The 15,053-nt window shown below is 35.0% G+C and overlaps 1 protein-coding gene across 1 annotated transcript; it reads right to left on the minus strand.

Moving 5' to 3' along the window:
* Positions 1 to 13,856: 13,856 nt before the first annotated feature.
* Positions 13,857 to 14,703, minus strand: LOC115999459 (ADP-ribosylation factor-like). Its single transcript, XM_031239306.1, has 2 exons — positions 14,671 to 14,703; positions 13,857 to 14,138 (listed from the first exon to the last, which is right to left on the minus strand). Exons 1-2 carry the CDS (start codon positions 14,701 to 14,703, stop codon positions 13,857 to 13,859), a joined length of 315 nt encoding a protein of 104 aa, XP_031095166.1.
* Positions 14,704 to 15,053: the final 350 nt, after the last annotated feature.

Below are 15,053 nucleotides of genomic sequence, written 5' to 3' on the forward strand. Positions count from 1 at the left end.
CATTTTGTCTGTCATGGTTATTATGCACTGGTCAAATCAACTCTTTCTTCATTGATTATTTTCTTTAGTAATTTTTAAATTTAATTTTTTTAATGATTAATAGTATTTTTAATGTAATTTCTAAATATATAAATTTTATATACTAATACTAAACTTAATAATATAAAAAATTGAATTAAACATAACTTCAGTCAAGTCTCGTTAACCGAATCAGACAAACAAAATGAGACGGAGGAAGTACATGTTTTAGAGTATACCTATATGAAAACAGAAAAATATAAATAAGAGGTTAGTTGGACGAGTCGGTAGATGGGTTCAAATCCCGTATTGCTTAAACACAATTCTTTAATGGCTCTTTATGACTTTTTCTATTTTGACAAAAACTTGTGTGAGGCCGTCTCACCATGAGAAGGGTCGGGTCGGGTCAAGGTAAAAATGTGATACTTATACGCACAAATGACATACTAATTATATGCTCAGATGTAATACTTATCATGAATAAAATTTTGTTACTTATAATGGTAACACATTTTACCTCAAGTAAAAAGTATTAGATTTTTTCTCAAAAGTATTATATTTTTCCTTATAAGTAAGGGGAACATTACTTATTATGGAAAATGTAATACTTTTGATGTAAAATATAATACTTTTACATAAAAATCCAAAATTATTACTATACATTTTTCTTCAAAAGTACTTCGTATTACATTTTCTCTTATAAATGACAACAATTTTATTTCTTATTAGTATTACATTTGAACATATAAGTATGACATTTGCCCATATAAGTATGGCATTTGCATGTTGATTCAACCCGACCCGACCTGTCTCACAAATAAAGATCCGTGAGACAGTTTCACACAAGTGTGACCCTTCTATATATTTTAATGGCTTTCAACAACTTCTTTATCACTTTATATATATATAGGGTTGCATTCACATGCAAACACCCTTAAAATACAAACATGTAGACAAAATCTAGCCATAGAATGTGTGTAGATGGATGGATTAGATGCAGGTAATTTAATTAAATAAAGATGCTGCTTTTTACTCAAAAAAGGGTAATTTCGCCAAATCGATCCTTAACTACGTAATTATGGAATGGATTTCATATGGATATTACGCCAGAAATTAGGAAGACTAATTACAGTAGGAGTTGTGTACATCCATTCCATCACGAAGCACTTGCAAAAGCGAAAATTGCACCCACCGGTCGGGTGCGAAGAGATAGATGCGAATAAGGGTGAAAATAGGTCAGGCTAGACTTTAGATAAATAGGCCTAGGCCTGCAATGAAATTTTAAGGCCTGGGCCTGAGCCTAGGCCTATATGTAGGCTTTGTATTAGGCTCAAGTCTGAGCCTACAAATAGCTGGCCTGGCCTGAAGTCTGTTTAAAGGCCTATATAATATATAGGCCTTTAAAAAGGCTTCAAAAATGGGTCCTAAATAGGCTTTAAACATATTTAAAGCCTACATTTATACCTGCAAACAATTTACAAACAAAATACCTAATACATTCATAATATCACAAATTTATGTATCACATTATAAAATTACAGTCAATTAATATACCAAACAATTTACAAAAAAAATACCTAATACATTCATAATACAACAAATTTATGTATCACATTATAGAATTACAGTCAGTTAATACACCAAAAAAGACAAAGTCAGGCCGATGGAGTAAGAAGCCAGCAACACATTAATTTGAGAAGAAAAACAATTAGACTTTGAAAGAGAAAAGCAGCAAAAAAACAGTGAGGATATTGGAAAAATTACAAGCAGTGATTTTACATAAATCATTATTGTTGTTCTTCTAACCTCAGAATTTTGTATGGTATATAGGCAAAGAGACAAAGGGAAGCATATTTGATGAAGAGAGGAAGACAGCATATCAATAGCAATTACAATAAAATGCATGAGGAAGCTGATCACCTCTCCATAAAATTGGTACATGAAGAACAATTTGCTGCCAAAGTTAACCTTTGAAGGTAGAAGGAAGTAGTGGTCATACACTATTCTACAATTAGTTGGCTCTTTCTGTAATCAGTTAGTACTAGGCTTCTTCAGCTTCTGTCATCATATATAAAATATGCAAAACTCCTTTTTGCAGGTGCTGGAGGCAAATCCGTAACCAGAGTAAAACCACATCACATCTTGCTAATGCTTATAACATATTAAATATATATCAATGAAAGCTAATGCTTACTGGATAAACATCTCCCTTCAAACAGGGACAAATACAGATATCATATATACATTGCACATAAACAGCAGTTGAGAAAACACCCGCCTGAAGTTTCATGTAAGTAATACATACAAAATAAAATGAATGAATACTATAAATGCTAAAGCTAGCTTTAAACACAACCAAAGAAATAACGCACTGCATATGGAAATCCCTAGATGGAGTAAGAAGCCAGCAACCTCACCGCTGTCTTGTCCTATTGCCGCCTGGCCTCGCCGCCTCGTCTCATCGGCCATCGCCTCCTCACCACGCCGCGCCGTCTCGCCTCATCCGCCATCGTCTCCTTAAATCGTCACGTCGTCGCGCCGTGTGGGAGACTGCCGAACGGCGAACCGAATGGAGAATGGGATGGGCGGCTGCGTCTTGGTGATGTACTAATGTGATTAGGGTTCAGATAGTTATATATATATATATACTGAGTGCCATAGTGGGTTATATTATTATTAGAGTCATTTCCATTTTTGGTCCTATTGATATTGGGGCATTGCCAATTTTAGTCCACTCTATTAATTTTTGCCACATTATGGCCAATCTTATTTAGTTCTTGCCACTTTTAGTCCATCGTTAAAATTTTCGTCATATAACCATCCAAAATAGGGATATTTTGGTCTTTTCATGCTTTGATCATCTCCTTACCCTTTGCAGTGGTCTTCCTTACACATTTTCAGCCAATGAAGAGGTCCGACGAAAGCCATGGCTTTGTAATGTGGCTCACATGGCTTCTGCCAGACCTCTTCATTGGATGAAAATGTGTAAGGAAAACCACTGCAAAGGGTCAAGGAGATGACCAAAGCATGAAAAGACCAAAAATACCCATGTTTTGGACGACCATTTGAAGAAAATTTTAACGGTGGCCTAAAAGTGGCAAGGACTAAATAAGACTGGCTGTAATATGGCAAAAATTAATGAAGTGGACTAAAATTGGCAATGCCCCAATAATAGTAGGACCAAAAATGGAAATGACTCTTATTATTATTATTATTATATATAATATAATTATTATATATATATATATATATATATATATATATATATATATATAAATAAACAGGCCAGGCCTGCAGGCCCGTAGGCTAGGCCTTGTGCATATAGGCCTGGGCCTATTTAAGTAAATAGGCTTGAAAATAGGTCTAGGCTTGGCCTTTTTACTAAACAGGCCAGGCCAGGCCAGGCCATAGGCCCCTTTGTAGGAGCCTGGCCTATTCCCACCCCTAGATGCGAATCCATACGACAAGAAGGTGGAAAAATCAGGTGATTAAGCGAACCCATCATTACTCTTGTTGAACATCATCTCCATACTACTCTATACATTGAGTTATCTACATATGGTTTTTAATTGTAACGTTGGGGAAGAAAACTATAAATGATGTCATGTGTCCTATGCACATAGTAGTTTGAAATGGATATTAGTAACTCCAGAAAATTCCTTCTGGCCAGCATTAGTGTTGGAGTCGTATAATGCACGGTAGGTCATGCACACACCAATGTGCGTGTGTGCACACATGAGTGCACACAATTGGCTAGTCTTGTGCACACGGGATGCTTATTCGCGAATATCTGGACTACCATATGGAGTGTTACATCGGCCCATAAATGTTGTTTAATTAATAACTTATCTACTTAGGTGATCGCTAAAATAGAACAAAACGAAATAAGATCACGAGTACATGCACACCCACAAGTGTGCACTAAACGTAATGTCTATGTTTGGGATTAGCACAAATATGAAGTGAATGCATCCACCTGGGTGTTGGTATGCACACGGGCGGCCAATATGGGCATAGCGGGAGTGAGTGTTAGATTGGTACATAAATGTTGTTTAATTAATAACTTATCTACTAAGAATATAAATTGCATGCACACACTTACGCATGAATGCACACATGTGGTCACTGAATGGCTTGAATGAATATGATTAGCTTAGCTGCACAGAATATTTATATGCATTATACTGCTTACGGAAAGTGTCTAATAATAACATTATTTGCATGCACACAGACTCGTGCGTGGATGCACACGTGTACTTAGAAAAATCATTGACGAAAAAGAAAAACAAAAAAAGGAAGGACGTGCCATACATGTGACGGCGTGGGCCATGACACCTGCAATTGCCCTAACAAAATAGAAGCAGTCGAAGACTAGAATGTCATACTGTTAAGAGGAAAGAATTAGTAGTTTTCTACATATGTTAGAAAGAATAATCAAAAGACTGCAAACTCTGTTTAATTGAACTATTTGATACTCCGTAATTGTTTAATTTGAATACTAAAATTAGACCTTTGGTATTGAGTTTAGAATACGGGTACTTCAAGCTGTGGTGAATAGTGCACACTACTATAAGCCTCCATGCAAACATGGGCTTAATTATGCCACCCCTGGTTAGTAGTTTTCTACAGATGTTAGAAAGAATAATCAAAAGACTGCAACAATCTGTATCAAAAGACTGCAAACATCTGTTCAATTGAACTATTTGATAATTCTTTAATTGTTACGACAATCCGCTGGGCTGTGGGGGAATCACGTTGGGGAAAAGTGCACACACCTGTGTGTAGGTGTGCACACGGGGCACACAAGCATAAAACGGTGTGCACGGCCATGATAAAGACGGTGCACACACAACAGGAAAACTAGCCACACACAATGCTAACATTATTAAACAAAAGGCCGAGAACTGTGCTTAATTAGCAAAAAGGTTATCATAGTTAAGAGCTAAAGCCATGGTAAAAAAAATCCAAAAAAAATTAATAATAATAACCACCAGGTCAATGGACAAAATACAGCGCATGAGCAAAAAAGATCACCACCCCACCATTTAAAATGCTAAGTTGCTAACAGTATTAGATGTAGCCAACACTTAGCGACAACCAACAAAACAAAAAAGGCGAGCAAATCTCTACGAATCACCGAGAGGAGAACTCATATACTAGTACGCCCAGGATAAATTCTTGGATTTATGTAAGTTGTATTCATAAACTGCAAGATCCTTCATGTAGTTCAGCCTAAGTTTGTGCAGCTCCGTAGTGTCCCCCTTAACAAGCCTGCATTTCCACTTGGACACCCCTTGGTCTATATACGTTTCCATGTGGCGCATTAGATAAACACCACAGTCAATCTTATTCTTTGAATCCCGCCAAGACATTTGCATTCTTTTTCCTTCCGCACAAGCACAAACAGTCGACTTTGCAGGGTGAATATCCTTAAAGAACTCAGAGAGTATATCCTTCTACAGGTAGGAAAAAAAATGGCATTTAAAATATGGACAAGTCACCAACAAGAAATGAAGTGCACACACAATACAGCTACACGCACACGGTAAAAACAATCAGCACACAGCATATTGATATCTACTATTTTATACAATAATTCACCCCTTATTTTAATTGTATTTCCCTTATCCTAGTGAAATTGGGAATTGTTTGTGTGTTATATTGTCCAAGTGTTGAATTATCTACAAGAAACAGCAAAAGAAGAATTTTGGAGCATTTTGGACAAGTTCTGGAAGAAAAGGGAATTACAAGGAAGAAATGAAACAAGAATACAAATTGGAAAAGAATTGGAAGTTGCCTAATGGGCCAAGGCCCATCTATCTCCTATATATTCTACCTATTCTCTACAATTGAGGGAGGTTCCCTTACAGAGTTCTGAACCCTAGTTAGTTAGATTATTTTCCCCCTTCTCTTTATATTTCCCCTAGCATAGTTTAGATTAGTTTCACATTAGATTATTTAATTTCAAGATTGGAATCTCGAATTGAAGATTGTATTTGTTCTTTATCAGTTAAGTTCTCTTATTCCTTTATTACTTTCTTGCAATGTTTATGGTTATTTATTCTTGCTTTGCTATGTTTACTTCAATCATGCGTGAGTAATTCGCCTATGGGTTTGGATTAGGGATCCATTGTTAATCTTGATGTTTAATTGGTAATTATTGCATAAAGGGATTGAATCTTTTACCTAGGGTTTATGTTGATTTGGGGATTTCTTTCTACTTGTTATTGATTGATGGCCACAATTAATTGCTAGTCTAGGAGAATGATTCATTACAATGAAAGTTGGATGGAGACCTCAAGCCTTACCAATTTCAACCTAATTTTCCTACTATGGGAATAGGGGTAATTTTGGGGGCTTACAATGCTTAGGTGCTTAAGGTTATGATTGATGCATCACGACAGTGGGGCAATTGTAGCCTAATTCTATTTATTGATTACAAAAGTAGCTAAATTGAATTCTTATGTGCATTGCCCATAAATCCCTTGGTTAATTATTCTTTCCCTAATTCTGAGTTGATTGGAACATCAAGATTACAATCCCGCTAATCTGACCCATTCCCTTATCATACAGTTAATTCCTTAGTCAATTTATTTCTTTTATTTTCCATCATTCAGTTATTAGTTGCTTGGATTCTAGTTGATTCACATACTCTAATGCCTAGTATTCTTAATTCACACAATTACGTGCCATAGCCCCAATCCTCAGCGGAACGGCATAACACACCCACTTTTACACTCCCATCTATACATCATCACATTTTGGCGCCGTTGCCGGGGATTGGTTTATTTGGTTTGATTGTGTGATTGTTTTATTTCTAGCATTAAAGTTAGTGAATTCTTAGGAGATCATGTAAAAAAAAAACACAAAAAAAAAAACACAAAAAAATTTATTTGCTAATGTGCCTGCAAGTCTATATCTTTTGATTTGATTGAAAGGGATTCCCATGATGGATCAAGGAGGATACTATGGTTGTCAAGAGCAAAGAATGTCATTACCCAATTTCACCAGAATGTGTATAAAGACCTTTCAAGGTGGTCCACTTCAATCATTCCTTTCATACTCTAAATGGTGTTCATATTGTGGTGAAGCTCAGGCTTTGGAAAGTTGCTACAAGTTAAACTCCACAATACAAGCACCACATCCTCAGGAGTACCAATCTTTCCCTCAAGAATTTGGTGCCAATATGAATCAAGAAGTTTTTCAAGGAGGTGCACCACCAATGTTCATGCCACAACCTCTTTGGTGTGCCATATGTGGAGGATCACATGAAGCCGAAAGATGCTACATCTTTGATCCTAACTTTCAATATTAAGGCCAAGTTCAAGTACCTGCACATCAAAAACCTCAAGAACCATTCTATTAAGCACCTCCAAAAACAAGCTAACCTATTGATGAGGAGACTTTGGCATTGGCTAGGCGTTGGGGAGTCACTATTGTACCTGATGATGACACTGAGGATGGTAGATATCCCATGAGACAAAGTGAGGAAGAACATGCCAATGATCAATGGGAACCTCAAGAGCCATTCTATCAAGAAACAACACAAGCAAGCCAACCTATTGATGAGGAGATGATCAGGTCCATGATGAATAACATAACCATTCAAATGAACATGTTACAAGCTCAATTGGAAGAAAATAAAGCTCGATTGGAAGATCAGAAGGCTCAATTGGAAGATCTTCAGGCTCAAGAAGAAGGCTTGACAACTCAAGAACCCATTCAAAATTCAATTCCTTATAAAGATGTTATACATGAGTTGTTCACGCCAAGTGAAGGTGGTGATTCAGAGGAGATGGAGGATGGAGCTGATGAAGATGAGAAATTGAACTATTTGATAATTCTTTAATTGTTACGACAAGCCGCTGGGCTGTGGGGGAATCACGTTGGGGCGAAGTGCACACACCTGTGTGTAGGTGTGCACACGGGGCACACAAGCATAAACCGGTGTGCACGGCCATGATAAAGACGGTGCACACACAACAGGAAAACTAGCCACACACAATGCTAACATTATTAAACAAAAGGCCGAGAACTGTGCTTAATTAGCAAAAAGGTTATCATAGTTAAGAGCTAAAGCCATGGTAAAAAAAATCCAAAAAAAAAATAATAATAATAACCACCAAGTCAATGGACAAAATACAGCGCATGAGCAAAAAAGATCACCACCCCACCATTTAAAATGCTAAGTTGCTAACAATATTAGATGTAGCCAACACTTAGCGACAACCAACAAAACAAAAAAGGCGAGCAAATCTCTACGAATCACCGAGAGGAGAACTCATATACTAGTACGCCCAGGATAAATTCTTGGATTTATGTAAGTTGTATTCAGAAACTGCAAGATCCTTCATGTAGTTCAGCCTAAGTTTGTGCAGCTCCGTAGTGTCCCCCTTAACAAGCCTGCATTTCCACTTGGACACCCCTTGGTCTATATACGTTTCCATGTGGCGCATTAGATAAACACCACAGTCAATCTTATTCTTTGAATCCCGCCAAGACATTTGCATTCTTTTTCCTTCCGCACAAGCACAAACAGTCGACTTTGCAGGGTGAATATCCTTAAAGAACTCAGAGAGTATATCCTTCTACATGTAGGAAAAAAATGGCATTTAAAATATGGACAAGTCACCAACAAGAAATGAAGTGCACACACAATAACAGCTACACGCACACGGTAAAAACAATCAGCACACAGCAGATTAGAAAGATGCACACATTGTTACTACGGGTAAATATTTCCAGCAAATCAGAACCACAACGAACACATAGAACGGAGCAACACTTACCATATCCTCTAGTGATTCACCATATTTCAACTTCTTTGCTGTCGGAGCAGACATGTTATCAATGACCTCATACCGAAAATTATGAAAATCAAAGCAGAGTAGGAAATAGTGATCACACCGTAGGATGAGAAAAAATAAAACCTAAGAAAAAAAAACAAGAAAGAACAAACCTTAACAATCAACAAAAAAAAAAAAAAACAACCAAATTACCAAAATGCACCCACAGAGCACACACCGATATTAAAATGTGCACACACCCATATTAAAATAATGTGCCCCACCCTACTCATAATCCAACGAACTCCAGAATACACCAATACATAACAGAAACCAGAAGGTGCCATCTATATCAAAACACAACCCCTACCATAACTTGTAGGATCATTAACATTCAACAACCCGTAACATACTGCACACGCTAAGGATGAACATGACAACAGGAAGGAACAAAAATAAAGTACTAATCAACCCCCTAAACTAATTTCAGCGAAAACACAAAAATACAAAAAACGATGAAACAATAGGCCAGAAACAGCAAAAAAATGCAATGCTAAAAAATACAGGATTGGAAGTTTGAAATTAAGGACGAACAACAGAACGTGAAGGATAAAAAATACAGCAGTAATCAAACCCCTATTTCGAGCAGAAACCCAGCAAGCCACCCACCCCCTACCACACAAGATGCCTAAGACGACAACAAGCATCAGCAAACCCCCTCCCCCAAATCGAACACAAACACAAAACACAAGAACACCAAACCAAAAAATTGAAAAACGACAAAATGGGGAGAATAAAAATACCTCGGCCGACACCCCTAACAGGTGGTCCCGGGGCGCTTGGCTTCACTGCGGTCCCCACCGTCCCCCATCACTACGCAAAGACCACACTTGGAATGAGAGAATGCCGGTGACGCGCACAGAGAATGCGAAAAGAAGCAACAAGAACGGGTGACCCCAAAATTATTCGCGTGTGACGACAAACTCGGCCAGGCTAGGTTACAGTAGTAAAAACCCAAAATTACCCCACCCAAATAATAAAAACGTCTGGAAGGAAATAAAATGCCTCAAATTAAAAGGAGCAAATCATAACCATCAAAATCTACCATCTAACGGTCCCATTTAGTCCACACATTTTTATTTTAAGGAGTGTTTTTACATGAATGTAATTCTATATATATATATATATATATATATATATATATATATATATATATATATATGAGATCATATGAGATCACTTGTTTAGGTAAGATCGTGAGATCAGATCTTGTGCATCCATTTAATAATTTAGTGGTACGGTCTAGATTGATTTAAGATGCTAAGTTGAAGTGTGTGCGAACGGTAATAAAATGTGTGCGAATGGTGATTAAGTGTGTGCGGACGGTGATTAAATGTGTGTAAACGGTGATTAAATGTGTGCAAAGGATGATTAATGTACAAGATTTGATCTCAAAATTTTTTAATGGTCTAGATTGATTAAGATTCCAAGTTGAAGTGTGTGCGGACGGTGGTTAAATGTGTGCGAACGAAGTGTGTGTGTGTGTGTCAATCAATCTAGACGATTAAAAAGTATTACATGAATGCACAAGATGTGATCTCACGATCTTACCTAAGCAAGTGGTCTCATTGGAACCCTATCCTTATAATGTGTTTTCTTTATCATATTAATTATGTTTCATATTTTGTTATAAATATTTTTATAAAGTTTTGATGTGTTTTATTTTTTGCCTATATTCAACAATATTTATGACTATATTTAAGTGTTTCATTTTTTTTTCAAACTATCTCTTTTGTTTTAGTGTTTCGCCCCCACTGAAAAAAATTTCTGAATCTGCCTTGATTCAACGTCCTACTATAACACTGAGTGCTATGTAAGTATAAAGAAATAAAATTGTCATTTCGCTACTAGCTATATAACTTTTGAGGTAATAATAAATATAGATCCTAACAAAAAATATACATTCAACAAAAATCCTCTATACATTAGTTTGTTACAACTAATTTTGCCGCCCTCTTCCTACCTTCGTCACCTTTGTATATATACTCCATGTACGCATAGCTTCAATACATTCAGATATTTTATCTTCCCATTTTTACTTCAATCTCTCCTTCGATGATCACTACTGCCTAGCGCCATCATCAACTCTACATGGTATGGAGGCTTCAGGCTTGCATGGAATTACTTTTTTTTTTTTTTTACATTGGGCAATATACACTGCAGGTTGTGGCCGGAGGTTGATTTGTGTATAATTGATGTCGACTCTTTTTACGTCACTTTAATAACCAATGCAAAAAAAAAAAAATAATAAATGATGTAAAAGCATTTCATCACTTTGCACATTACAAAATATATTACAAAATAAAATATTATTCAAACAAGAAAATCAAAAGACTTTCATTATATTTTGCACATTTTCATGTACAAAATTTTAAAATATAAAACTCTATTCACCCCTGCTCGGCTTCTACATTAGCTTTTAGTTTATCTCCAATACAAGTATAGAACACACATTACAAGGTGAGGATACTTATTTTTTTTACAAGGTGTAACAATAATTGGAATTTGAATTAATGTATTGGAATTTAATGTAATTAGTTAACTGATTGCAAAGTTTTTTTAGGATTATAGTACTATTTTAGGATTATAGTACTATTTTAGGACTGTGGGTCTTGTGAGGCATTTTTTGTTGTTAGGCAATAATATATACTTTGTAAAATGTATTTTCCAAGGACCCTTAGTATGTATTGGCTACTCAAGTTCTCAAAAATAACTTTTTTATTGTAATACTAACTGTTGAGGGTCACCGAAAAATAGGAGGAAAATGGTGGGATAAGTTTTATAAATATTGTAAACTTTAAAGTTTACAATAATTATAATATTGGACCCGTGCTTTTTTTTACTTACTAATTTTGATCAATCTTAATACTTAAATTCATTTATTCATGCTCAAATTGGGATATTAAGTTGAAAAGGACGAAAATACCATTAACAATTTTAAATTTTTGCACGTTTTAAACGTATGGGTGACCGGTGCGATGAATTTTGGCACTAAAACAATAGTCGGGGATGAAAATTGGTACTAAAACAATAGTTATGGGACCAAAATTGGTAGAAATTAAACATGTGGATCAAAATTGTCATTTTGGTAATAATCATGGGAACAAAATTGGTATTTGCTCATTCATAGTTGATAAAGTCAGCATATCATATCATCATTGAAAAACAAACAATTATGATATGATTAATATTACTCCGTATTAAAGTAAGAATTTTAAATATTATAAATTATCGGCAAAAACTTGTGTGAGACCGTGTCACGGGTCTCAATCCGTGAGACGGGTCGGATTTTTAATAATAGAGTTTTTTCTCAAAATGGTCCTTCAACTATTGCTCATTCTCAATTTTGCATTTCGACTTTCAATTGCACCTAATGTGGTCCCTCGACTTTCAAAAACTCACCCAATTTGGTCCTCCGTTACATATTCCGTCAAATCAGTGTTAAAATGGAGGGCATTTTCGTCCATTTACCTATTGTTAGCCTAATAAACATTGAGAAATAGTTGAGGGACCATTTTGAGAATAGTCAAGAGACCATTTTGGGAAAAACTATTTTATTTATTTCATTTTTGTTTATTTTCATTTTTTAGACTCTATAAAATAAGAATTTCTATACATTTTTTTTCTTACAAATATAAATAGTTAAAATCGTGCAATCCATCCTAAAAATTTTTAACTTTTTTATAGACTTTTTCCCTCTATCTAAATATACAAACTATTCCTATGCAGATTTACAATAAGTTTCATAAATTTTATAAATACTCATTTTTTTAGCACCGATTAAAATAATTTTTAGTCACATCCGTAGTACTAAATATATTACTTTGGATTTTTTTATAAATAAGATATAATATTATTAAACTCAAATAATTACAAATAATGTGCCCACAACACAAAATATTTTATGATTGACTTAAAAATTAACTATAAATTTTATTGTTGAATACAAATTGACAATTATTAAATATTATTTATAATAATTATTGTGTCCCGTGTAATATACTAAAATTATTAGGTAGGATTTTTATAATTAAGGTATAATTTAATTAAATCAAAATTATTAAAAATAATGTGTCCACATTACAAAATAAATTATACTTGCCTTAATAATTAATAATTAATAAAAAAAAATAAGAAGAGGAAAACATATAAAAGATGTCATATAATATCTTAAATAATGTAAATTAATAAAAAATTTAATAATTACTTCGAAATCAAATACATAAAATATTGCAGGAAACATTGACGAGATTGTACTTTTCGGCTCACCTGAGAAGTTTACTAGAAAAATTTACCTTTCGGTCCAATATTTTCCATACATTTTACACTCTTTGGGTGTCTACGCTTGAAAAAAAATATTATTTTCAATGGTAAAAGTAATATTTAATGTGATACATAGTGATTGATTGTCTATGAACATTAAAAAAAAAAAAAGAAGTATATGAGTATTTATGAAATTTACGGAACTTATTGTAAAACTTCATAGGAATAGTTTTTATATTTAGATGAGAAAAGTCTGTAAAGAAAGTTAAAAATTTTGAGGTTGGATTGCGCGATTTTAACTATTTATATTTGTAAGAAAAAAAAATGTATAGAAATTCTAATTTTATAGTGTCTAAAAAATGAAAATAAACAAAAATGAAATAAATAAAATAGTTTTTCCCAAAATGGTCCCTTGACTATTCTCAAAATGGTCCCTCAACTATTTCTCAATGTTTATTAGGCTAACAATAGGTAAATGGACGAAAATGCCCTTCATTTTAACACTGATTTGACGGAATATGTAACGGAGGACCAAATTGGGTGAGTTTTTGAAAGTCGAGGGACCACATTAGGTGCAATTGAAAGTCGAAATGCAAAATTGAGAATGAGCAATAGTCTAGGGACCATTTTGGGAAAAAACTCTTAATAATATGGGTAAACCCGCGCAGTCCAGCATCATTCATTGCATTTGGAAGATCTTTTTTGTTAGCAAATACAAGCAGCACAACATCACTCATCTTCATTCAACATCCTGTGCAATTCATCTCTTGCCTCCACAATACGATCTCTATCATTGCTATCAACAACAAAGATGAGACCGTGTTTGTTCTGGAAATAGTGCATGGACGGATCTTGTCCTGGACACCAACATCCCAACTTGAGCTTGTACAATATGGTTGTCTTACCAGATGCATCAAGACCAACCATCAGGATATGCATCTCCTTCTTGGCAAAAAGCCTACTGAAGAACTTGATGAATGTTACTCCATTGCTCTTTCTTCTCGATGTTCCCTGAGAGAAACTTATGAAAGAGGGATCTAATGAGAGAGAGACAGAGCCAAAGGGAGAAATGAAGCCTGCGAATCTGCATGCGATCAATGCATAATATCTCCTAGATTTGTTTCTCTCTCTTGTTTCTTTGCCACACAATTCTTCTCCATTCTCAAGCTCTTCGCCTCCTAAGACCTAGTTTTCCAAGCTCCTCCTCCTCCTCCTATCTTCCACTCTTATCTAATCATCTTTTATTTTCTCAACACCATCTTCCACTCTTATCTCATCCTCATCTAAATTACACTTTGCGGAGGAAGAGGAAGATGAGCCACCATCCCTTGGTTGTAAAGAAGGTGGTGGTGTTGATGATGAAGAAACTAGCATTATCACTATGTTATTTATAGATCTTTAATGCGCAGCTCGATCAACATGCTCAATAACCTCTACTACTAGTTGCAAGGTCAGATGAAGATGTTGAAAAGCTGCGTCTACTACTACTACACACTCTCCCTCACCCTCACCCTGCTGCGGGTTCCCACCAAATGAATTTCACCAGTTTGTACTCGATTTCATCTTGTGCTCTCATTGCAATATTTTTTATTCTAAAATGCAAAACCTTTTTTCCCTCTGATTCTTAAGCTTTTTGTAGATAGGCTTGCACGAGCGGTAGCTTATCATATAAAGATCGGACAATTATTTGTGCATCAGGAAGAAGAATTAAACAAGGATGTGATTTTTCAACAAGTTGTTGCTCTAAATGTATAATTAACACTTTAAGTCTTAAATACCCTACTTTATAGCATAAATTTAATACTTCATAACACAAATCTAATAAATAGTTTATATGTAAATATATTAATACCTATAAGCATTAAACACAATACTTTATAGTCTAAATGTATTACTTCATAGCACTAATATAGTACACATGCAGTT

This window comes from Ipomoea triloba, chromosome 12, assembly GCF_003576645.1.
Source record: "Ipomoea triloba cultivar NCNSP0323 chromosome 12, ASM357664v1".
Taxonomy (NCBI): domain Eukaryota; kingdom Viridiplantae; phylum Streptophyta; class Magnoliopsida; order Solanales; family Convolvulaceae; genus Ipomoea; species Ipomoea triloba.

What these genes read in the sequence shown, in the direction of transcription:
- LOC115999459 (XM_031239306.1), bottom strand. Translation starts at nt 14,703, where the DNA reads ATGAGAGCACAAGATGAAATCGAGTACAAACTG. An exon ending in ATGAAATCGAGTACAAACTG is followed by an intron (nt 14,139 to 14,670) that starts GTGAAATTCATT and finishes AGTTTCTCTCAG; the next exon opens with GGAACATCGAGAAGAAAGAG.